General features: G+C 31.5%; 2 protein-coding genes across 2 annotated transcripts; both read right to left on the bottom strand.

Annotated features, from left to right (window-relative positions):
- Positions 1–1636: 1636 nt before the first annotated feature.
- Positions 1637–4146, bottom strand: LOC107624323 (UDP-glycosyltransferase 83A1). The gene is made up of 2 exons (XM_016326823.3): positions 3594–4146; positions 1637–2687 (listed from the first exon to the last, which is right to left on the bottom strand). Exons 1-2 carry the CDS (start codon positions 4075–4077, stop codon positions 1813–1815), a joined length of 1359 nt encoding a protein of 452 aa, XP_016182309.1. The 5' UTR covers positions 4078–4146; the 3' UTR covers positions 1637–1812.
- Positions 4147–13809: 9663 nt separating this feature from the next.
- On the bottom strand, positions 13810–25244 carry LOC107623914 (UDP-glycosyltransferase 83A1-like). The gene is made up of 2 exons (XM_016326316.3): positions 24576–25244; positions 13810–14793 (listed from the first exon to the last, which is right to left on the bottom strand). Exons 1-2 carry the CDS (start codon positions 25057–25059, stop codon positions 13913–13915), a joined length of 1365 nt encoding a protein of 454 aa, XP_016181802.1. The 5' UTR covers positions 25060–25244; the 3' UTR covers positions 13810–13912.
- Between the last annotated feature and the right edge of the window lie 783 nt (positions 25245–26027).

Raw genomic sequence — 26027 nt, forward strand, 5'->3', positions numbered from 1 at the left:
AACCTGATTAACAGGTTACCTTTTTAAATCCAGACCATTCAAATAAAATGTAATAAATGAAGAGTTCAGATTTACGAATTCACAAGGTGTGCAGCACTCCATACTTAACAAGGAGCGTTTAAGGATTCGTCGACATATACCTATATTTTGTTTACAGTGTAAAAATCATCTCGTTTACACTGTAAATGAGATATGGCAAGAGAATTTAAATCGGTAAATTCTCGTAAAAATATTTATTTTGATAAATATTATATTTATTTTATTTATTAAAATAAAAAATCCGACCAGTAGGGGAAAGTAAAATTTGAATTTTATTCTAGTTTTATTTATAGGTTAAAATTTTTTTTTTAAAACTCAATCATATTTTTAGAATCTCTCCACTCTAATTCTACTAATATCCTAAAGTTCTCAATCTTACCTTATCCAATCTTATCTCCAGCAAAATCAAAACTTTTAAATAAATATAAAATTTAATTATTCTATATTTTATACATATTAATAAAATAAAAATAAAAAATTAAATTTAAATTAAAATTAAAAATAATAAAATTTTAAAAAAATTTAACATATACAATTATAAATAACATGATCATCAAGTTCTTAATAAAATTAAAATAATATAAATAAAAATAAATATTTTATCATTTTTTTCTAATTTTAAATTTTTGTAAGTTGCAATATTACTTTTTAAATAACAAACATACTAAATTAATAATTTAAATAATTAGCTTAATAATTATTTTAATTTTTTTTAAAATATCATCGTATAATATATTAGAAGTGTCATCCTATCCTATCCTATTCATAGCGAATCGGATTAAATCAGATTGAGTATCCGCAAGTATGATATACGATGCCAGTCCTACAAAAAAGTTACTTTTCCCCCATTTGGTTTTTACGTAGGTTTCTGTTCTCTTTCCAACTTCATCAAGTGTGGTTATGTAAAAAAAAAAACAAACAAACAAACAAAAAAACAAAATCTAGCGTTCTGAAAGAAATTAATTGTCTTACTGTATTGCTTATATTTTTTGGATATATTATAATTTTGTCATTTCCTAATAATTGTCCTAACAAGAAATATATAGACTAAAAAAACCAACAAAATATTCCTAAATAGTCATTTGGACTGAATACATTGCAATAGCAGGCTCTAATTTTATTATTCTTCCATTAAGTAATGGTGTCTTGTTCAAAAAATTAAGGGACAAGATAAAATAAGATAGTGGAACTCAGGTTTTCTACACATGTACTAAAATTCTAACTGTTCTCTACTCCATCTATAAATAAATTACTTATGCTCATCACCATCATATGGTTTCACAGTTCATCTCACAACACACATCATATATATGCATTATCCTTGCACCTAAGTGAAATCTAACATAGTTCTTGCAACTAATCTTAAGTTGGCCCTCCTTTATTTAACAATTCAAAAAACATTATACGTTAAGGCCAATTCTATGATGAAGAGGTTTTTGCATGCATAGAATGAAGAGAACTAGAGAAGTATTTAATCTCATTTTAAAAATAAATAAAAATAAAATGATATATTTTGTGTGATAGCTATCCAACCATCCCTCGTTGAGAATTATCTCTTCATCGTTTTCCCTGTCCATCATAGCATGCACAATGCAAAAAACATAAAAACTCCATTAATATTACATTAATTCCAATAATAGAACAAAGTCAACTAAGAATGCAAAAATATGACATAGAAACGCATGAACTGTTTTTTCTTATTATTACATATTCATAAAGAAACAACTAGCCAGCAATCCTTAATTGAGCATAATAGTAGAGGCCAATCCTTAATTATCCTTTCAACCAAGTCAGAAACCTGCTTAAGTTCTTTGAAGAAGTACTTCCTTCTTCCATATTCTGCTTTAGCTTCTCCATCAGCTTATGAGACCTTGATCTCGTATTCTCATTACTAAGCAACTGATCCACTTTTGCCTTTATCTCTTTACGTGACACTAATCCCTTTTCATCCGAATCAAATGCCATCCCAACCTTCAATGTATCACAAACATAATTCTTGTTGAAAAGTTGGTCTGCGAAATACGGCCAACACAGGAGAGGCACTCCATTAGACAAAGCCTCTATGGTCGAATTCCAACCGCAATGACTTACAAAACAAGCTATAGCAGGGTGACTTAGCACCTTCTTTTGAGGAGCCCATCCAGTTATTTTACCTCTATAACCCTTGAATTCAAGAGGGAGACACATTTTATTGGTGCAATTAGGATCTTGACGCACAACCCAAAGAAAAGGTCTATTGGTGAGTTCAAGTCCAAGTGCAAGTTCTGTGAATTGTCTTTGGTCAAGTAGTGTGTGACTACCAAAGGCAACATAAACTACAGAACAATGAGGTTGTTGATCTAGCCAACTCATGCAAGATATATCTTCTTTCCAGAATTGTCCAGATGATTTTGTAGTTGCCCTTGTCAATAATGGGCCTATTGGCGATAATAGCTTTGGTACTAAGGAAAATGCTTCAGGTTCAAGTTCTTGAATGCTGTTACAGAGATACCACTCTGTCAAATTTGAATGACGCATGCAGTGCACCACATATTTAAACATTCTCTTTTCAACTGACGGATCAAAGAGATTTCGCCACCAACTAGATCCGATGTCCATACCAGGAATGTAAGAGGATAACCATAATGGTTTTTTTGAGATCTCAAATCCTGCAATTCAAAACAAGATAAACTTATTTTTTAACCAAAGGAATACAACATGTGTGTGTGAGACTGTGAGATGTGATGTGATATTAATAAAATTAGAGAAAGTCTAGGGCCACCAGATTTTATGGTTTTTAGCTTACTATGATGTTTTTAATGGTGTGAGATTGCATCTAATAGTGTAGAATCATTCAATTTTTTTTTATGGTTAAGTGCTGACCAGAATTTAACAAAAGTGCTGGCCTCCTAACACTTCTCATAAAATTATTGGGAGCCACTTGAATAAAGACGTCTAAAACATAAAGATGTTTTCTAATAATTAAAATTTAACACATATAATTGATTAAATCGTGTTATTTTTGTCAAAATTAAGCCAAAAAAGTTAATTTGACTAAAAAAATGGTGAATCAAATCTTAAACTGGTCTAAATTAATATTTTTTTTATAAAAATTGACTACAATACGCTTATTATAAAAAATGACTAAAATATTCCTATTATATATATTAATTTTGATAATTCTAAATTCTAGCACTTTACTTCTTGTCATAGGATTAAAATTTAAAGTTTTTAAAATTAATATATATATAGGATATTTTAGTTATTTTTTATAATAGAAATATTATAGTCATTTTCTATAAAAAAAATATTAATTTAGACCAGTTCAAAATTTAATTTATTAATTTTTTGGTTAAACTGATTTATCTGATCTAATTTTAATAAAAATAACACATTTTAATCAATTATATATGTTAAATTTTAATTATTAAAAACCATCAAAAATATTTTTAATATCTTTATCTCAGTGGCTCCTAAAATTATTTACCAAAGACTATTTTATACTGTGAATACATTCAAAAAACATTTTATGTTACTAATACATCAAAATTAAACTCTAATATTATATACATTACCATCAGAGTCTAAGATGCCATCAGCAATAAGTTTGGGAGCGTTATACTGCAACACAAACATAGATGCTGCCGCAGGCCAAAATAATGCACCTTTGATTCCCACTTTGCGTGCAACTTCCAATGCCCAACCCATAATCACATCTGCAACAATGCAAGTTACTTTAATGCCCTCATTCAATTGAAGATCTTCTATGAGCTTCTCAAGCTCTGAAGGCATGGTCCTCAATACGGAATCACATAACTCTCCTAGATGGACTCTGTCATGGTCAGGTCCCAACCCATCTGGGATTGACACCAATTTGATTGGTGAAGGTGATCCATTGTTGTTCTCCATGGATCTGACTACTCTCTTATGGTTGAAGTCTGAGTTGACAAAGATGATATTGCATCCATGCTCAACCAGCTTATGTGAAAGGCTCATCATGGGGTTTACATGCCCTTGAGCTGGATATGGCACGACTAGCACTGTTGGAGTGCTAATCATGATGATGACGTCGCCTCACGCCTTTCTTTAATTTTGTGTTCAAATGAGTTTGATGGTTCTCCATTTCTTTATTTCTTTATTTATTTATGTTTGTTGTGCTACTCATTGTTGTGGTGGTTTTTCACAAGAGTTGTCTATTGTTGCTGTGAATATTACTTACTATCCACGTGATCTACGTTTATTAATTATTTAATTCAATTCCAGAAAGAGAAATACTAAATAATTAAATTTTTTTTATAAACTTTAACTAAGCCAAATTTATATGAGTGTTTTTTTAAGGTTATTTTTTTCATACAGAAAAATATTGGTATTTTTGTTGTAATTATTAGTGAATCAATTTTGTAAATAGAAAATTAATACACAAAATATATGTTAAACACATTATTATTCTGGTAATAACACGCAAGGAGCGTGTTAAACATGTGTTATTATTCATTTAAGATGTATATTGGACACATTTTTTATATATCCGTAATACTTTTATATATTTTAAATATAAATGTTCAACTAAAATACCGTCTTTATTTCCATGTCAACAAATACACCATGTTTTTTTTACCGTGTTTTCTTTTTTTTTCCTCCTTCGTCATTATTATCATTATCATTACTATCTCTTTCTCCACCTCTTTCTTTTTCTTCTTCCTCCTTTTCTTTTTTTTTTTTCATTTGATTTTTTTTATTTTCTTTTATTATTATCATCATCAGTGGTACCATTGTCATAATTATTTTCTTCTTTTTTTTTTTTGAAAGAAAAACTCAACACAATAAATAGAGCATAGAGAATAACACCATAGAAATAACAACTAATTAAAGAAGAACAATCAAACAAATAAAGCAACTATAGATCTCCCTTTGTCATTTTTGACATTGTCATCAATAATAGAAGGGATCTGCACCTAGCCATTTCTTGTAGCTCAGAAATGACATGTTGATAATCTCCTAACTCCTTTTTCTTTGTTCTGAAAAATCCTCCGATTTCATTCCAACCATACATTATAAATTATCTCACAAAAGCACACCATCCATTTTTTACATTCCTCCTTTCTACTTGAGATTTCACTCTAATTTTGAAAGTGTTCCTTTACCGTATCCGGATAAATCTATTGCATATCAACATATGAAAACCAAGCACACCATACTTGCCAAGAAAAACTATAGCAAAAAAATAAGTAGTGGCCACATTCAACAACATTGTTACATAAAAGATAAAACACATAAAGTATCTTTTTGGTAAATAAATTCAAACCGACTCAGTCTCTCCTTCATTTTATCCTACCAATCAAGACAAATCAAACAAACAGTTCCACTCTAAATGAGACAAGACTTTTTTAAATACTCCTTGTAAAACTGTAGCTTGATTTCATTATCTTCTTCTTCTTCTTAACTCAATATCACATAATTAGTTTAATGATAATAAAATTAATATAAGAATTTTTTATGCAAAAAATCTTTAAAGAACATATGCCACAATTACAAAAGTTATATGTCAAAATTAAAAAAGTTCCTGTATCGCGGCTAATAAATTTAAGTGTTTTTTTTAATAAAATTTGTACAATTTAAAATTCTTCTCCTTTCCTCCTTAAAAAATATACAAAAATATTCACTCACTCTCACTTTCTTTTTTTTTGAAACAAAAGAAGCTCAACATAATAAAGTGGAGCAAATGATTCTAATAACAAGTGTTACATAGAAATAAATAAATCCTGTTAACTGCCAAAAGGATCTCTATCGATCCATTCTTTGTAGCTTAGAAATGTCCTCCTTATTACAATCTCAACACCTGCTTCCTTATGATTAAAGATCCTAACATTACGTTCCACCCAGACATTCCAGATCACTGTAAAAAATCTCAACACTCTCACTTTCTTTAGCCCAACTCTATCTCCATCTCAACATCTCAACATCGCCACCATCATCACTATTCCCAACCTCACTATGAAAATATCTCTATTCGACTGCAATTCTCCCCCACACCATCCTATCAACCCACCACTGACATATGCTTTTAACTTGGTGCACGACGCACTGCTACTTTTTTTCCCTTTTAATTCCTGTTATAAGGAAGTTATATTGCAGGTGTTGGATTTGAACTTTTCAAGAATACCACATAACTTGAACATTTTCGTAGCCACAAACCATGACTTCACCGTCCAGATCCATCATATCACGGTTCTCTTATTCTGCAATAATCATAAACACACAAAAAATCAACTATATTAATACATGAACCATGATAATTAATATTAATTAATAATTAATAATTAATAATTAATAATAACAACAAATTAATACATGAACAACGGGGTTGTGATGGTTTTCTCCAAGACACCATATATGAATATTGAGAGACAGAAGAGAGTGGATGGAAATATGGTTGAAATTGGAGATAGGATTATGGTGTTTATGGATTAGATTTGATTCGTATATTTGTGATATTTATTTAAATTTAATTAAAAATTGTGAATATAGATCTGATCTGCATACTAATAAGATTGTATTATAGATTTTATATAGGTATCCATATATCCAATTCGCATATTTGCGGAATTACAAATAAATAAATAAATATTTTTTTTATGTTTTATTTTAACTAGTAATTATCATATATATTGTATTATTTTATTTTTATTATTTAAAAAAATATGTTTAATATTATTTTAAAAATAAACATATTTAAAAGAATAAAAAAAGAGATTTTATTAATTTTTTTAATAAAAATAAAGTTTAAAAAATATTTTTATTTTTTGTGAATATGTCCGATATTCGATCCAAGTAAAAATTGGATCGGATCAGATCCAAACTAAAAAAATTATAGGTATTAAACCTAATCATATTGATGATTTTAGTGTGGATAGAATAAAATTTTTAGTCATATCTGATCTAATCTGATCTGCATTTACCTCTAAATAAAATTAGAGGAAAGAAATAATGACCATAGTGGCTTGAGAAAGGGTATTTGGAAGAGAGAAGAATATATTGAAAAAGATTATGATACAGAGGATAAAATTTTTTAAAAAAAAATTATTAATTATATTTTCACCAGAAAAATTTGAACACAAGAATAAAATGATTGTAAATCGAAAATATTGAGAATAAAATTAAAATAAATTAAAGTTTAAAAATATTTTAAAATTTTTAATAAATTTTAAAAATAAAAAATATATATTTTATTTTTATAAAAAATATTAGCTCCTGATGAAATAGGTGCAGATGGAACTGCCGAAAGGAAGCGCAGATGGAACTGCCGCTTGTCTGAAGGAAGCGCAGACGGAACTGCCGCTTGTCTGAAGGAAGCGCAGCCGCAGACGGAACTGCCGCTTGTTTGAAGGAAGCGCAGACGGAACTGCTGCTTGTCTGAAGGAAGTACAGACGGAACTACCGCTTGTCTGAAAGAAGTGCAAACGGAACTGCCGCTATCTGAAGGAAGTGCAAACGGAACTGTCAGAAAGAAACGCAGACGAAACTGCCACAAGAAAACACAGACGAAACGCAGACGGAACTGGCACGAGAAAACGCAGACGGAACTACCACGAGAGAACATAGACGAAACTGCCACGAGAGAACGTAGACGGAACTGGCGAAAGAGAGCAAATATTACATGATTTCTTCATTATTATCGGTAAGCAGGTGTTTGATCATTCGACTCAAAAAAAATACAAGACAGAGAAAATAGACTAGTCGGTGAGGTGAAAAAGCATTAAAGAAGTGACAAAAGAAAAAGAAGAATGACATAGAAAAAAATGCAAAAACTACGGTAAAAAGTGACTAAATTGAAGAAAAGATTTGTGTATTATTGAGTGTATTCAAGTTGTTTTTTCAAATTGTCTTGAATGATATAATATAAAAGAGTATTTATAGGTACTAAAAGAATTGTAATAATAAAGACGTAATTTCATATAATAAATATTCAGATATACTAAATAATACTAATTGATCCTAATTATATTCTAACAGAGCTTATATCGTAAGCTCAAATTCAACTCAAAGAAAGTTCACGAACTTGCTCAAATAATAGGAATATAATTTATAATTCTATTTCAATAAATTATAACTTATATATTTTAAAAATATTAAAAAATATAAATTATATATATTATTTATTTATCAATTATAAATTTTTTATTTATGTTATACATTAAAATTATATATAAAAAATAAATATAACATTTTAAATAATTAAAAATATTAATATATATTAAATTATTAATACGCATATCTTATATGTATTTAATCTATATTTTTAATATTATGAATATAATCGAGTCTGCTCACGAACTAATGAATTGAGCTTATCTAAGCTCAAGATCAACTCATTTAATTTATAAACTCAATTCCAAGTTCATGCTCGGTTTACCAACTCACGAGTTCAACTTGTCGAACTATTAACGAGTCGAGCTCGTAGTGACTTGACTCACTTCAAAGCCTACGTACAAATGAATTACCACCTCATTTTGCACGTGTCACGCACTCACACAGGAAATAAATTATTTAAGCCTGGCACATGCAAATTAGGCCAGGGCAGAAAGGGAGCCCACGAAGTATCTAGTTCTAGAATCATGCAGAATGGGTCTGGTCCCTCTTGTCAGTTTTCACTTACCTTATCTGATACCCTAAAGCCCAAAACAACTACAACCACAAAATTGTTGGTCCACCCTTATTTTCGTCCAAGGGGCTCATTTGTGTAAGGGTTATTGTCATTTCCATTGGCTTCAGGTCTTGACATTATTTGCAGTCGAGTATCTTTTGATCGACAACTCTTGAAAACCAATATTACACGGTTAATATTGTAGTCAACTCAACACTAATATAAGGTAAAAAAAATTCGAAACTCTTCAAAATAAGAACATTTGCAGTTTAATTAAAAAAAGTTCGAAATCTAAATTCAACAAAAGCTCTTTTTAGTGAATTTTATATTAGGTTTGTTTGTTAATCTGTTATAATATTGGTTGAAATTGACTGCTATAATATTAGTTTTTCAACATTACTCTTTGCATATCTTTTTGTTAGTGTCGTTTTGTGGTTGAAAATTTTATATAAATATAAAAATATTTTTAATGGCATGCCGCAAAATGGGATTTGGAAGTAAAATCTCAAATTATGTGTTTTGGCTTCTCGCACTCTACAAGAAGCAGTTTTTAATTATTTGTTGGGTTAGCACTTAACTTTCTTTTCATCGCTAATATAGCTTCAAGTCACTCAACCATGTCAATTGCAAAAAGACAAAAAGAGAGTAGTTAAATAAATATAAGAATTGAAGAAATAAATCAATAAAGTCGGGAAGAGAAAAAGTGCTACAAAATTAAATCAAGCGGTGTGGAAGTAACAAAAGTTTAGAAAAATCAAAAGCAAAATTTAATTTGAATTCAAAGTGGTTATAAGTTTATGGTTTATCACTAAAATTTTACAAATTTTTTGTGCTATCAATTTGTATGGACTAGAATTTTCATGAAACATGGTTAAAGAATTGAAGAAGCAAAGTTTGAGTTGAATACAATAATTATCAATTGGCTAGATATTGCTAGAAGCTAACATATTGGAAGCTTGAAGATTTTTGAAGAACATTCAAGAGAATAGTACAATTACAACATTCTACAACATTAAAGAAATTTAAATTCAAATTGAATTGAAATTAGAAGATTATGAAAACTACATGAATACAAGATAAAAGATGATTTATAGAGTCAACTCATGAAATGGTGGTCATTACAAAATTGATTTGTAATTTATAAATTATTATTTTAGTAAGAAGTATTATCTATATAAAGACACATATATCTTGTGTATTGTATGTTCCATGAAATAAAAAAAGATATGATTATGTAAAATTTTTCTTTATTCTATTATTTCATATGAATATTGGTGAATTTGAGAAATTGAAAATACGACAGTATTATTTAAAAGAGTCAGTGATATTAAAATCAATTAAAATATGGGTATTATACTTACAAAAAGTCATTACCAACAGTTTGTTTTAAAGCATTTTCATCAGCAAGTATCATTTTTAGACTCTATGGGTTATCATTTCATAGATTTAATAGTATTTCAATTGTTTGACGTTTTACCGCATTCACGCCCTTAAACTTGATTTTGTGATATGCAACATGCAAGTAACAATAAAGGTTGAACTTTTTGTCATCTTCTATGATTATAAAAAACGATTCGGTATCTAAAGTTCTCTTAATTTTAAAGTATGAGAAGTGTTAAAAGTTAGTAGATTTTGTGATTTGTAATTATTAATTAGTTATCATTAGTATTTTTAGTGATATGAGATTATATTTAATGGCATAGAATTATTTACTTTTTTTTACTAATTAAGTATTGATCAAATTTTAATAAAAATATTATCCAAAACTTTCTCTTAAATTATTTCTCTTTAAGATCATAATATAATTCTTTAAAAAAGTTGAAGATCATACTATTAAGATTAATTTAGAAGAATAAAAAAGTTTTGATAGGCTTATTATTTTTCATAGACTTTTTTTTAAGGATTGAATCTGACCTGTTTAAAACTTAACAAGTCCACAATCCTATTTAAAAAGTATGTTTCGTGAATTCAAACTCAAAATAATAAACTTAAAAAAAATCTAATTGACATAAAATGTGCACGTATTATAAAATTTATAATTCATAATTTGTGAAGAATAATTTATTTATATATCATAACCATATTTATAATTCATAAATTTTTTTTGAACAAAAAAAATTACAATCTTAACTAGTCTTAACTATTAATTATTTTTAATAAAAATAAATAATTAAAAGTCTAAATTAAAAATAATTTATTTTAACAAAAAAATATTTTGACGACCCAATTTAACGAATTTTATAAACATTTTTTAATGTCTATATAATCTGATTTTTTTAACTAATAGGCATTACAAAAAGACAAAATCTAACCTACTTAATAAAACGTCGAATCGAATCGAGTCGAACGAGCTAAACTACAAACTCCCATCAATTAGCCCGACCCACTTTTACTACTACTTAGAAGTCTCAGTGCGCTCACGAGTGGTTATCACTTTCTTTTTTACCATTGTATCGAAAAATCTAAAGAGACACCACTAGGTTTCAGAAAGATGAAAGAATTTATATACAAAACAATGTTAAGAGCAGTGAAAAACTTGAAAAGAACAATCACATACAACACAGTGGTACCCCATCTACAGTGAAAATAAAAATTTGAAGCGTGGTAAAAATTTTCAGAATGTCTCATTTGAGAAAAGGTGCAAACTAAGCAGTATTTATGTTGAGAATATGAACAATTATGATATGAAAAAGATGAAAATCAAAACACAAACAAAGAAATAGAAATCAAACATGTATAATAAGAAGCCTAAAATCAGTAATAAAGAGACTAGAAGTTCTTGGAAATCTCAAAAGACGCTCGAAGATGATGAAGAAATTTGAAGGAAAAAAATTGAAGATTGCAGAAGAAGAAGAAGGAAGATTAAATAAGAAAATGAAAAGAAGAGATATATTTAAAGTAATTTTTTGTTTGATTGATGGAAGTGAAAACTCATTTAAAGTTTCACGAGTTGAAACCTATTTTAGCCTTTGAAATTTGTTATCGATCTTAATTTCGACCCCTAAATTTATAGTTATCCAATTAACACTTCTAAATATTGGATTGTGCCTCACGCTTGCTCTTGTAGCTATCTCCGTTAACGGATATATATGGTACATTAAGTTGACAGAGTGTATATCCATGTGGCACCTAACTTGCTAGAATGGATGTATAATGAGTGAATGATGTGGCAAAAGTTGAATGAACTCAATTTGCAGGCCTCTTTTCCCAATATGTTCGAGATTTTGCCGGAGAAATTGAGTTCATTCAACTTTTCCCATGTCATTCACTCATCACACATCCATTCCGGTAAGTTTGGTGCCACGTGAATACACACTCTATCAACTTAACGTGTCACATCAGATCTTCGTTAACGGAGATAGCTACAGGAACAAACGTGGGTCACAATCTAATAATTAAAGGTGTTAATTGGGTAACTATAAATTTGGGTGTCAAAATTGAAGCCGATCGAAAATTTCAGGGACAAAATGGATTTCAACTCAAATTTCACGGAAAGAAGAAATATTTGAGTTAAAAAAAAAAACAATACTTTTGGCATCCAAAATAAAGATTGAATAATCTTTTAGGCCTAGATATGTAACTTGATATATTCATATTGGAGTTAAACCTAAAATGGTATTTGAGATTGATGTCGTGCACTAAAATTGTCTTTGAAATTCTAATTGTACCAATTACGTCCTTGAGATTGACAAAAGTGCATCACGTTAGTCCTTGACCCATTTTTCAATAAAGATGTGATGACATGACTTGATGACGTGGGATGTTAGTGACACATGTCATTCCATGGTTTGGTCACGTGTAATGGTATGATGATGTGTTGACTTGTGACACATGACATGCTGATGTGGATGATTGTGTCACGTGTCACAATGCTATTTGGCCACCTGTTCATTTGAGCCACGTGTCACAACAGTATTTGTCCACGTGTCATCTACTATGTCATCATTGTAGAAGCACCAAATTAATCCTTTACTTTGGATTAAGTAATTAAGTTTAGTCCCTGAAATTAAATATCGTACACCAAACTAGTTCATTCACTAGTTTTTTCTCATTTTCTTCTATAAGTTTAAAATTCTCAAACATTTCAAAGACCAAATGTGTTCTCAAACATTGTGCGTTATTTGAGGAAAACAAAATAATTTCACAAGAATAACATGAAGAAAAAGAAACTATCAAGGACAAAATTATTTTTAAAAAGTATTTTTTTGCTCGAAAGACGATTTTAAAACCAATTCGAATTTTAGAAATGATTTTGTATGTAAAAAAACAAATTAGAGACAAAAAAAAAATTTCAACTTATACATTAAAAATTAAAATCGTACTTAACCTCAATTTTAATAAGCATCATGGGACTTTAATTTAATTTTCAAAGTCTGTTTCTTTTAATAAAAATTTAAGAGTCAAGCTTCAGGTTTGCTCATTTTAAAATTTCATAAATCAACCCTACTACTTTTGTGGTCAGATAGTTTAAAAAAAAAAGTTAATACAAAATAAAAAATATGTGAATGGCTACTTGTTAGTATGAATATAAGCGTTTTTTTATTTTTTATTTTCCTTTCGTATGGAATTCAAGCTCTAATTCACTACACAAAATATAAGTAATAATTATTTTTACGAAGATATTTTTATCTGAAAATAATATTGTGCATCTTAAATGATTTAATTAAACATATTAAATGAAACATATCAAATCATTTCACTGTCTCAGGGTTATTAATGTTATGTTCAATTGAAGATGCTGTTATGAAAATAACTACTTACACAAGATTTTATTTTTTATTTTTTTTGGTCGGCCCTAAGGCCAAGATATTATTTTTTCTGGTCTTGTACAAAAGTTTATTAATAAGCGACCTACACCCAGAAAAGTTCGGAGATCTGCACCCATGGCTAGTGGGGACTTCGAGGATGATGATGATGATGATGATTGGGGTGGTGGAATGCGCAAGATAACTAGTGGTGGCCGTAGAGCTAATCTTAGAAACCAAATTGGATTGGTCTAATGGTTAACTCACTAGTTTGCTTAGTCGCGTGAATGGATTGCCCATTGTTATAGACCTTATTTATATTTTAACGTATATGTTATATTGATAACTGATTTTGATAGCTGACTTTAACAACCATGCACGGAATTATTATACTAACAACAATGTCGCATAAAAAACTCGTGAACAGTTTTCTTATTATCACATAATCATAACAAGGCAACTAGCTAACCGTTAATTATTGTGAATAATAAAGGACAATCCTTAATTATCCTTTCAACCAAGTAAAAAACCTGCTTAAGTTCGTTGAAGAAGTACTTCCTTCATCCATGTTGTGCTTTAGTTTTTCCATCAGCTTATGAGACCTTGATCTTGTGTTCTCATTACTAAGCAACTGATCCACTTTCTCTTTTATCTTTCCACGTGAGATCATTCCATTTTCATCCGAATCAAATGCCATTCCAACTTTCAATGCATCACAAATATAATTCTTATTGAAAAACTGGTCACCAAAATATGGCCAACACAGGAGAGGTACCCCATTAGACAAAGCTTCTATGGTCGAATTCCAACCGCAATGACTCACAAAACAAGCTATGGCAGGGTGGCTTAACACCATCTTTTGTGGAGCCCATCCAATTATTTTACCTTTGTAACCCTTAAATTCGGGAGGGAGAGACACCTTATTGGTGCAATTGGGATCTTGACGCACAACCCAGAGAAAGGGTCTATTGGTAAGTTCAAGTGCAAGTGCAAGTTCTGTAAATTGTGTTTGATTAAAGAGAGTGTGACTTCCAAAAGCAACATAAACTACAGAACATTGAGGTTGCTGATCTAACCAACTCATGCAAGATATATCTTCTTCCCAGAATTGTCCTACTGATATTGTATTGTTGTTGTTAGGTGTCAATAATGGACCTATTGGAGATAATATGTTTGGTAATAAGGAAAATGCTTCAGGTTCAAGTTCTGGTGTGCTGTTACAGAGGAACCACTCGGTCAAATTTGAATTACGCAGACAATGCATCATATACTTAAACATTTGCTTTCCAACAAACGGGTCGAACATATTTAGCCACCAAAGGTCTCTAATTTCCATAGTTGGAATGTAAGACGATAACCACAATGGTTTTTCTGAGATTGGAAGTCCTGCGATTTTATACAAGATAAACTCTTACTTTATCAATTTAACCATTAAATAACAACAACACTACATATATACCAAGTTTTGAAAGAAATCCGACATCATCAATATCAACAGTGAAAGAATCATTTTATATTTTGAACATTTACTATATTAGGTGTACGTATAATAAAATTAATTATTAAAATTAACAACTAATATAAAATATATATTAAAATTAAAAATTTATTTAAAATAAATTAAATAATATATATTTTTATATAAATACATAATAATTAATTTTAATAGTTAATTTTAATATAAAAATAATATTTTTGTTTGAATAAATATATTACATTGATGTTCAAGCTAAGTATTTAAAATGTATAACAAATAGTTTTAGATACAAGACCACCGGAAATGATAATTTCAAAGTTAAGTTTTTTGGTTTTTTAAACATGATGATGTGACTTTTAATAACCTGTATGCTTGTTGCATATATATCCCGGTAAATTTTACAATATCGTATTTAATTTTTGTTTAATTTATTTTTTAATAATAAATTTTAAATATTTAACAATTATTTATTTTTAATATTTTTAAAATTAAATATTAATTTTTAACTTTTGAATAAGTTAAAAAAATATTTTTAGACACTATAATAATTATTATATATTCTAACCAAAAAATAATTAAATAAATTTTTTTACTTTTACACTTTAAAATTAAATATTAATTTTTAGTCATTTTAGTAAGTTAAACAAATACTTTTAGATAATATAGTAATCACTATATATTCTAACCAAAAAATGATTAAATAATTTTTTATTTTTATACTTTTAAAATTAAATATTAATTTTTATTTTTTTTAGTAAATTAGACAAATACTTTTAGACATCATAACAATTACTATATATTCCAACTAAAAAATGATTAAATAAAATTTTTTATCTTGATTTAACAGCTGACATTCAACTTTTATTACAAAGAATTTACTTTATTTTTAGTTACCACGATATTTCTATTAAGGGTCTATCTGATTAATGGATTACTGCATGTACAAGACGAGATTAGAACTCTCGATATTTATTTAAGTGGATGAGTGAGCTAACTATTCGACCGACCCAAATTGATTTACAAAGAACTTAATCATTTTAAGAAAAAAAATTCAAGAGCCACAAAATTTATTATTTTTTGTTAATATTTTAGTTATTAGTCTAATTCTTTTACAGCCTAATGGTATAAAATTGAATTGAATAATTCTGTTGTTTAAAATGCTTATCAAATAATTTAAAATTTTATAACGGACAATTTCATTCTTTATTAATACAATATCATATTTAAATAATAAATATATTTATTTATTAAATTATATATGAAATAATTAAAAAATTAAATTTTTTAACTAAAATTTTCTCCAACTAAAATTTGTTCACTTTTTAAGAAAAACAAAAATTAGATTAATCTAAAAATATTAAACTTAAAAAGCATTGTTATTAATTAAAAAAAATAAAATAATTCTCGATAGTTGATTTCAATGATAAACTAACAACAAAAAAATAACCATGAACTATTAAGAATTAATTTATTGAGTGCTCTAATGACATAACAAGTAAAAAAAGGTTAGTTATTAACAGTAAATTATAACAACTAATTAATATTATTAAAATAAAACAAAATTATGTCTTTTTTTGTTAGTGACATAATTGACACAACTCCACTTAAAATATTTAGACGTAACAGATTGACAAATGATTGGTGTTATTAATCTAAGTTAAACACGTCAAAATTATACGTGTGGATATTTCTTTTAGATCTACATAGTAGACCTTTCAAAACAAAGGTATTTATTATATTGAGTTGAAAAAAAGGGAAAAAAAGGAAACAAAGGTGGTGAAAGAAGAAAAAGTATGTGTTAAAAGATGGAAGACACTTAGAGAAAATGAGTGAAAAAAATTAAGAAGTAATTAGATTATAAGAAGGGGTAAGTACGATTTTGGTCCCTAAAGTTTAGTGCCAGAATCGAAACCGTCCCTCATCTAATTTTGGATATAAAATCGTCCTTAACGTTTTTTTTCGTATTAAAATCGTCCTTTTCAATAAATTTTTTTGTTTTATTTCTAAACTACCCCTATCTTATTTTAATAATAAAAATTATAAAATTAAAAAAAAAACGCGTAAAAACGCGTTGGGGGGTGGGGGGAAGAAAAGGGTATACGAAGGGGGAGAGGGAAGGGGAGGGGGAAGGGGGAAGGGGGGAGGGGGACGGCGCCAGGGAGCCTCCGTCGTCGCCGCCGTGACCTCATCGTCGCCGCCGCCTCCTCCAAAACTCTGATGATGATGACGATGAAGGGGGAAGGGAAGCCGCCGTCTCGCCGTCCCGCCACTGCCTCTCCGCCCCGCCGCTGCCTCTCAACCGTTCATGCATGCTCCTCTGTTGATTTGGCTGTGTACTTGAATTTGTTAATTTATTACTTGAGTTTCTGTTTCTCTGTTTCTGTTTCTGTTTGGGGATGGGGGGAAGGGGAGGCGGGGAGGGGGGGGGGTGACGCGGGGTGGGGGTGCTGGGAAGGGGAGACGGAGAGGGAGGGGTGACCACGGGGTGGGGGGAAGGGAAAACGGGGAGGGGGTGACGCAGGGTGGGGGGAAGGGAAGACGGGGAGGGGGGGTGACGCGGGGTGGGGTGGGGGTGCTGGGAAGGGAAGACGGGAGGGGGGTGACGCGGGGAAGACGGGGAGGGGGGAGGGGAGGTAGGGAGGGGGAGGGGGAAGGGGAAGGGGTTTAGGGGGGAGGCAGGGAGGGGGAAGGGGAAGGGGACAGGGGGGAGGGGAGGCAGGGAGGGGGAGGGGGATGGCGGCGGCGTTGGTGGTGGTGCTGGTGGTGCTGGTAGTGCTGGTGGTGGTGTTGGTGGAAGTTGTGGCGGTGGTGTTGGTGTTGGTGGTGGTGATGGTGGAGGAAGTAATTATGTTGGTAGTGGTGAAGGTATTTTTGTCCAAAAAAAAAATAAAAAGGACGATTTTAATACGAAAAAAAACGTTAAGGACGATTTTATATCCAAAATTAGATGAGGAACGGTTTCGATTCTGGCACTAAACTTTAGGGACCAAAATCGTACTTACCCTTTATAAGAACATTTTAGATATTTTAAGTTTTAAATAAAATCCTAATGAAAATAAAATTCCAAATTAGATCTATTTGCGTTGGAATTGATTTTGAGAGAAAACAATAGAATTGAATTAAATTTCATCTAAATTAATTTATTTGTTTCAAACACTGAAATTAAAATAAAGAAAATTAAATTCTAAGAGATTTTTTTAAATTAAATTCTATCTAAACTAATTTAATTATTTTTGTTTTTGAAATTAAATTTAATTTTTATGAAAATTGAATTTTAAGAAGTTTTTAAATACCTAATAAATCTAATAATTTAATATTTTTAACTCATTTTTATATATTGCTGATTAATCGTAAAAAGAAAATGAGAAATTCTATTCAGGACCTCTCACCCTTATTTTCAAATTCTAACTTCAGATCTATTGTTAAGAAATCTACATGTCTACTATATTTAGCAGTGGACTCTGATAGAAGTATATAGGAGTATGTAGTACTATAGCGCATCTATTATATTTATTATATATTATTAATTTTATAATTAAAATATGTTACATATTATTTTTTTATTATAATTAAAATTAAATTATTCTCTCTAAAATTAAAAGGTTCTACACTTATTTTTACTAATTTTACTTTTGTTAGAAACAAGAGGCCAAACTAAAAAAAGTATTTTTTGTATATTTTGGTCTGATGAAAAGTACAATATACAAGGGGTATTTATAGGTGCTAAATGAATCAAAATAATAAAGGTATAGAATCCTACAATTAATATACAGATATACTATATAAATATAAACGAGACTAATTGATCTAAATTGATTCTAATGATTCTCTAAATCCCTCCTCAAACTCAAGTGGGAGTTAAGAATACGAGCTTGAGTTTGGATAACAAAGTCCGGAAACGAGTCGGGTGATGAACTTTCGTGAAGATATCAGCAGTCTGATCCAGTGTTCCAATAGCAATGAGACGAACAACATCAGTAAGGATACGTTGCCGAACAAAGTGACAATCAATTTCAATGTGTTTGGTGCGTTCATGAAACACATCATTATGTGCAATCTGAATAGCACTGCGGTTATCACAAAAAACATCAGTAGGAGACGACTGAGGAGCACCCAGATCTTGGAGGAGCCAACGAACCGAGATAACCTCAGCAGTGGTGTTAGCGAGGGCACGGTATTCAGCTTCTGTGCTTGAGCGAGCAATGAACGTTTGCTTCTTAGCACGCCAAGAAATGAGAGCGTCGCCAAGAAACAAACAGTAACCAGTAGTAGAAGGACGATCAGTAGGATCACCAGCCCAATCAGCATCAGAGTAAGCCTGAAGAGACAAAGAGGAATGGGCAGAAAAATAAAGGCCATGAAATAGAGTGCCTTTGATGTAGCGAAGAATGCAAAGAACTGCCGCATAGTGAGTAGTACGAGGAGCTGACAAGAACTGGCTAAGTACATGAACCGGATAGGCGATGTCTGGTTGGGTGATAGTCAAGTAGACGAGACCTCCAACTAACTGTCGATAGAGAGTCAGATTATCCAAAACAGTGCCATCCATAGGGGTAAATCGAACATTAGGCTCAAGAGGAGTAGACTCAGTGCGACTATCTGTAATCCCAGCGCGAGCAAGAAGATCTGAAGCATACTTAGTCTGAGAGAGATAGATGCCATCATCGGTGGAGATGACCTCGAGACCAAGAAAATAGCTGAGAGAACCAAGATCTTTCATCTCAAAGGTATGGTGAAGTGAGGCCTTGAGATCAGAGATACCATCAACATCATCTCCAGTAATGATCATGTCATCAACATACAAAAGTAGAAGAACAACTCCACGTTCGCTTTTACGAATGAAGAGGGCATTCTCATAAGGGCTAGAAGTAAAACCAAGACTGCATATGGTAGTGCTGAACTTGTCAAACCATTCACGAGGAGCTTGCTTAAGTCTATAAAGTACCTTGCGAAGGAGACAAACCTTACTAGAAAGACAAGGATATCCAGAAGGTGGTTTCATATAGACTTTCTTTTTCAAATCCCCATTAAGAAATGCATTCTTCACATCCATCTGACTGAGAGACCATTTTTTAACTGCGGCAATGGCAAGAAGAGCTCTAACAGACGTAAGACGAGCGACATGAGCAAAAGTCCCTTCATAATCAATACCATACTCTTGCGTACAACCTTGAGCAACCAAGCGGGCCTTATAACAGTCAATAGAGCCATCAAAGCGAGTCTTGATCTTGTATACACATCTACTGCCCACAACTTCCTGATCAGAAGGAGGATCAACCAAATCCCAAGTGTGTGCTTTTTCAAGTGCCTGTATTTCTTCCTACATTACTTGTTGCCAATTTGGGTTTGAGGAGGCTTCTCTGAATGACTTAAGTTCATGTTGATGAAGGATAGTAGAAAAGTAATGGTAATCAAGAAGATGAGGAGGTGGATTCCTTACCCTAGAAGAACGAGCGGGAGGAGGAGGCATAATGGTAGGAGCAGGATCATCGTCCGGTCTAGAATTATCGGGAGATAGAGAAGGTGGAAGAACAGGAGGCTGTGGAAGGTCACGCGAGATAGAATCTGTAGAATCATCACTAGAAAAAAGATCAATATTGGGGTTAGTAAACAAAGGTGACTGAGTAGTAGGAATGGACTCAAAGGATGAGAATCGAGAAAACATGTGGTGCTCCTATAAGACAACATGACGAGATATACGAATATGTTTGGAGAGAGGATCCCAACAACGATAACCCTTGTGTTCAGTGCCATAACCAAGGAAACAACACATACGAGCCCGAGGTTCAAGTTTACTATGTTCATGAGGCTGAAGAAGAACAAAATATACACAACTAAAAACTCGAAGAGAACTATAATATGGGGAGGTATGATAAAGACGCTCAAAGGGAGTAACATTACCAAGAACAGAAGAATGGAGTCTATTGATAACATGAACAGCAGTAAGAACAGCTTCACCCCAAGTATGCTCAGAACACGAAGAAGAAAGGAGCATTGCACGGACGGAGTCAAGAATGTGACGGTGTTTGCGTTCAGCTCTACCATTTTGTTGAGACGTATCAGGATAAGAAAACTCAGATAAAGTACCCTGTTCTGCAAGAAAGGTTAAGAGTTTGGAATCACGGTATTCTATAGCATTATCACGTCGAAAAACCTTAATGACATTAGAAAACTGAGTTTTAATCATAGTATCAAAGTTGATATAGATCTGAGGTAACTCATGGCGATTAGTCATCAAATAAACCCAAGTAAAACGGGAATAATCATTAATAAAAACGACAAAGTATCGAGCGCCGCCCATAGAGGCAGTGGGAGCGGGGCCCCAAACATCAGGGTGAATGAGATCAAAAGGAGAGCAAGCAAGAGATGAATTATTGTGAAAAGATAAAGCAGGTTGTTTGACAGTTTGGCAAGAAATGCAATTAAAAGATTCATATGGAACCTAACCTAAAACACCCTGAGACACAAGAGGACGCAGTTTTCCTAAGGAGGTGTGGGCAAGACGTTGATGCCATAAGTGAAGGGTAGAGGGAGAAGAAGCAGCACAGAGATTTGGTACATGAGGAATATGAAGATTCTCGAGTTCAAACAACCTTCCGACCTTATGTCCAGTCCCGATGATTTGTCCCGTCCGAGAATCCTGTACACGACAACCAGAAATGGTAAAAGTGGCTTCAAAACTCAGATCAACAAGTTGACCAACAGAAAAAAGATTGAAGTTTAATTTGGGAATATAATAAGTATCAGGAAGATTAAGAGTTGACTGGGATATAGAACCCTTGTGTGTTGTGTGCAAGAGGGAGCCATTTGCAGTATTGACAGAAGGTCCATTTGTAGTGGTAGACATGGACAAGAAAATATTACGCAACGGAGACAGGTGATTAAAGCAACTCGAGTCAAAGTACCATTTAGAATTACCTGGAGGGGTCGAAAAAGCAGCAGGGGTATTACCAGAAATGGAGAGAAGACACTGAAGAAGAGATGAAATATCAGATAGAGAGACAGGAGACAAGTTGAGTGGATCAGGACGTGGTGGGCGAGTAGGACAGACAGTAATTAAATGTCCCGAGAGCTTGCAGTAACGGCAGAACAGCTATAAACAATGGTAGCTAATATGACCTTTCTGGTGGCATGTGCGACATTCAACAGAAGGACAGTCGGGGAATAGGTGCCCAGAACGGTTACAGTTTCGACAGAATTTATCTTTTCTGTCGGTGGTAGCAAAAACATCTGACTTTTCCATGATAGTAGTCACAAAGATCAAAGAGAGGAGAGAAAACGGCAATTTCGGAGCAGAAAATGAGAAATCGGAGTGCAAAATCGGAAAGAGCTCACCAAAAAAAATCTTAGAGAGGGTCCCATTGTCTGCCACGTTAGCTGCCACGTCGGAGGACACGTCAGCTGCCACGTCAGCACGAAGGAACACGTGGCGCTACGAGATTGGACGAGCAGGACACATCAGGGCTGACTGGGCGGGGTGACACGCGTGCAGAGGAGCGGAGCGGGTCGGGAGCGCGGGTCAATATCGGGTTGAGAGAGTAGCAGTGTGACACGTGGCAGAAGCGGAGCCGTGGATCTGAGGAGCTGATCCAACGGCGCTGGAGGTGTCTGGAAGGAGAACGGCTGAACGGGACAGGCAACTTTGGGCGGCGCGTGGCGGCACGTCCGGTGTCTTCCGGCGATGATTCCGGTGGCGTTGGAAAGCTTGCAACGAGGAGAAGGAGAGGGTGGCGGCGGTGACGAACCAAAGCGTCGGAAGAGACTCGAAAAGTGAGGGCAAAGTACTGCCGGAAGAAACAAAAAAACGAGCTAGAAAGCAATTATTTCTGGAAAAAAAAATTTACCCTAAGCTCTTGATACCATGTTAGAAACAAGAGACCAAACTAAAGAAAGTGTTTTGTGTATATTTCGGTCTGATGAAAAGTACAATATACAAAGAGTATTTATAGGTGTTAAATGAATCAAAGTAATAAAGGCATAGAATCCTACAATTAATATACAGATATGCTATATAAATATAAACGATACTAATTGATCTAATGATTCTCTAACAACTTTCATTATAATTAAAATCAATTTTTTTTAAATTAAACAGTTTTTTCTCTTCTCTATTAATTTACAACTAAAATGTGTCACATATCATTCTCTCATTATAATTGAAATCAAATCTTTCTCTCCAAAATAAAGAATTCTCCCTTCCTCCCTCTTCTTTTATCTATCCTTCTCATTCCTTCAATGACTAATTATAAATTTGACAATCAAAATATGCAATATGACATTCTTTAATTGTATTAAAATTAAAATTAAAATATAACTATATTATATATTATACTATATTATATATTACTATCTAATTTAATAACAAAATGTGTCACATGACACTTTTATTAAACTTAAAAGAAAATATTTTTTTTCAAAATTAATAAACTTCCTTATTAAATTCTCTCAGTTACCTCTCTCCTTTTTTTTCTATTTCTCTCTACCGTTCTCATTCTATAAATAATTTATTATATATTTATATATTATTATCTAATTTAATAATCAAATGTCTTACATGACACTCTTTTATTAAAATTGAGAAGAAATATTTTCTTCCAAAATTAATAAATTTTCTTCTTAAATTCTCTCATCTATCTGTCTTCTTTTTTCTATTTCTCTCTGTCCTTCCCACTTTATATATAATTTAAAATTTATATTTTAAATTAGTAAATTGAGAAATCAAAATATATCACCTGATATTTTTTTATTATAATTAAAATAAATTTTTTCTTTCAAAATTAACAAGCTCCTTCTCTCAATGTTCATCTTTATCTTTCTCTCATTTTTCTCTCATTCTCTATTTTTTTTATCTTTTTGTTCTACAAAAATAAAATTAACAAAATAATATAATTCAAATAAAAATATTATTATTATATACATATTTTTTAGTTTTTTATTTAGTTTTAAATTTTCACTACTTATCTTTTTAATTTATATTTTTATTTCTCTTCTTTTAAATATTTATTAAATATAATTTGGAGAGAATACAAATGTTATGATTAAAAGTTAAAATCAAGATTCAATTATTTAAAAGAAAATAAGTTTGAGTTAATTTTATAACTATCAATATAATTTTTTTATTCTAATATCTAATTATATTTTATATACATAGAGAGAAAAAATTTTATTTTTAAATAACAAGCATAAAAATTAATTATTTTTATTTGTGCAACAGACTTAACATCTAATCAAAAGTATATAAGTTAACGGAAATGTTTGGTAACCAAAGAAAATCAGCCAAAAACAGCCATAACTTGCCTTATTTAACATTCATTAATTGTTGCGATAATTAATTAATATTAAATAAGGCAAGTTCTGGCTGTTTTTTTTTTTTTGTCTATCTAGCATTACCCATAAGTTAAATTGTTTCAAATTTTAGATAACGAATATTAAAATTAATTATTAGTAATAAATTAAACTCTTTCACATGAAAATAATAACTAAAAATTTTATTACTTAATTTTTTTGTCACATACAATCTTTTTATAAAAGTAGTTTAATTTTATAAATCTTTTATGGTATAATCTATAATATCAAAATAAAATCGACGTAATCTTAAAATATTTATATTCATTTTAATTACGGATAAAAATACTAGTTTATATATATAATCTAAACGAAGTTAGTGACATGTCAATTAATATCAAATTACCATCAGAGTCTAAGATGGCATCAGCAACAAGGTTGGAGGCGTTATACTGCAACACAAACACTGATGCTGCCGCAGGCCAAAAGAATGCACCTTTGATTCCCACTTTCCTTGCAACTTCCAAAGCCCAACCCATGAACACATCAGCAACAACGCAAGTTACTTTAATGCCCTCATTCAATTGAAGATCTTCTATCAGCTTCTCAAGCTCTGAAGGCATGGTCCTCGACATGGAGTCACATAACTCTCCTAGATTGACTCTGTCATGGTCAGGTCCCAACCCATCTGGGATTGCCACCAATTTTATTGTTGAAGATGATCCATTGTTGTTCTCCATGGATCTCACTACTCTCTTATGGGTGAAATCTGAGTTGACAAAGATGACATGGCATCCATGATCAACCAGCTTATGTGAAAGGATCATCATGGGGTTTACATGCCCTTGACCTGGAGCTGGTAGAACTAGCACTGTTGGGGTGCTCATCATGATGATTATTTATTTATTTTTTCACTTTTAATTTTGTGTTCAAATGACAATCAGTTTGATTATTCTGCCGTTCTTTATTTATCATTCGGTTTTACTGTTTTAGATGTAGCTATGTATTCCTTGGTGTACGGAGATTTTTTAGATTTTTCCAAGGAATGTGCGGACGTGTGGTCAGTATTTCACTCAGCCACACTCTCTAAGTCTATCCTCTTTTATTATTATTTTAATATAAAAAAAATCTAAAATAACCAACACCATATCTAACTAATATTTTAATAAATCAATTAATTTTACAGAAAAGTTCTCCATACAAGCGATTAGGACTTGTAAGCATTACAAGTTAATTAACCATTAATCCCCAAAACGTGCTGCAAGTGTTACGTCCCTTACACGCGCTATATAAAGATTCTGTGTATATATAACTACAAAATTTAAAAGATTTGTTTCCTTCTTCGTTCTCCTTCTTTTTAAATTTGTTCTCCTTCTTCTCGCGCGTCTACCCCTGCTTTTTCGATCGTTCTTTTCTCCTCCTTTCTCACTGGTTTGTTCTTCGTTATTAACGTTAGTTCCTCTCTCTGTAACTCTAGCTTCATTTTCTTTCGATTTTCTGGTTTCTGAAATCAAAATTTGAACTCGTTTTAAAGATAATAGATGATTCAAGTTCAGATTGTCAGCTGAATCAGGACGAAGTGGATTATGAATTTAAATCTAACGAAGTTCCTGAGGTTTGATTCACATACGATTACTCTGAATTTTGTTGCAGTTATTTGTATAGCATTGTGTAGCTGAATAATTCGTGAACATTGACTGTGAAATTAACGCGTGAACATAAATCTGTTGATTGAATCTAAGTATTAGTTTTGATTAATTATCTGTAATTTATAGCAGACGCTCGGGTGTAGATCAGAATTTTTTGGGTGTATTTTTGGGAGAAGTGTGGGTGTATTTACAGTTTATGGATTTTTTGT

This window comes from Arachis ipaensis, chromosome B10 (assembly GCF_059453495.1).
Source record: "Arachis ipaensis isolate K30076 ecotype BB chromosome B10, ASM5945349v1, whole genome shotgun sequence".
Lineage (NCBI taxonomy): Eukaryota > Viridiplantae > Streptophyta > Magnoliopsida > Fabales > Fabaceae > Arachis > Arachis ipaensis.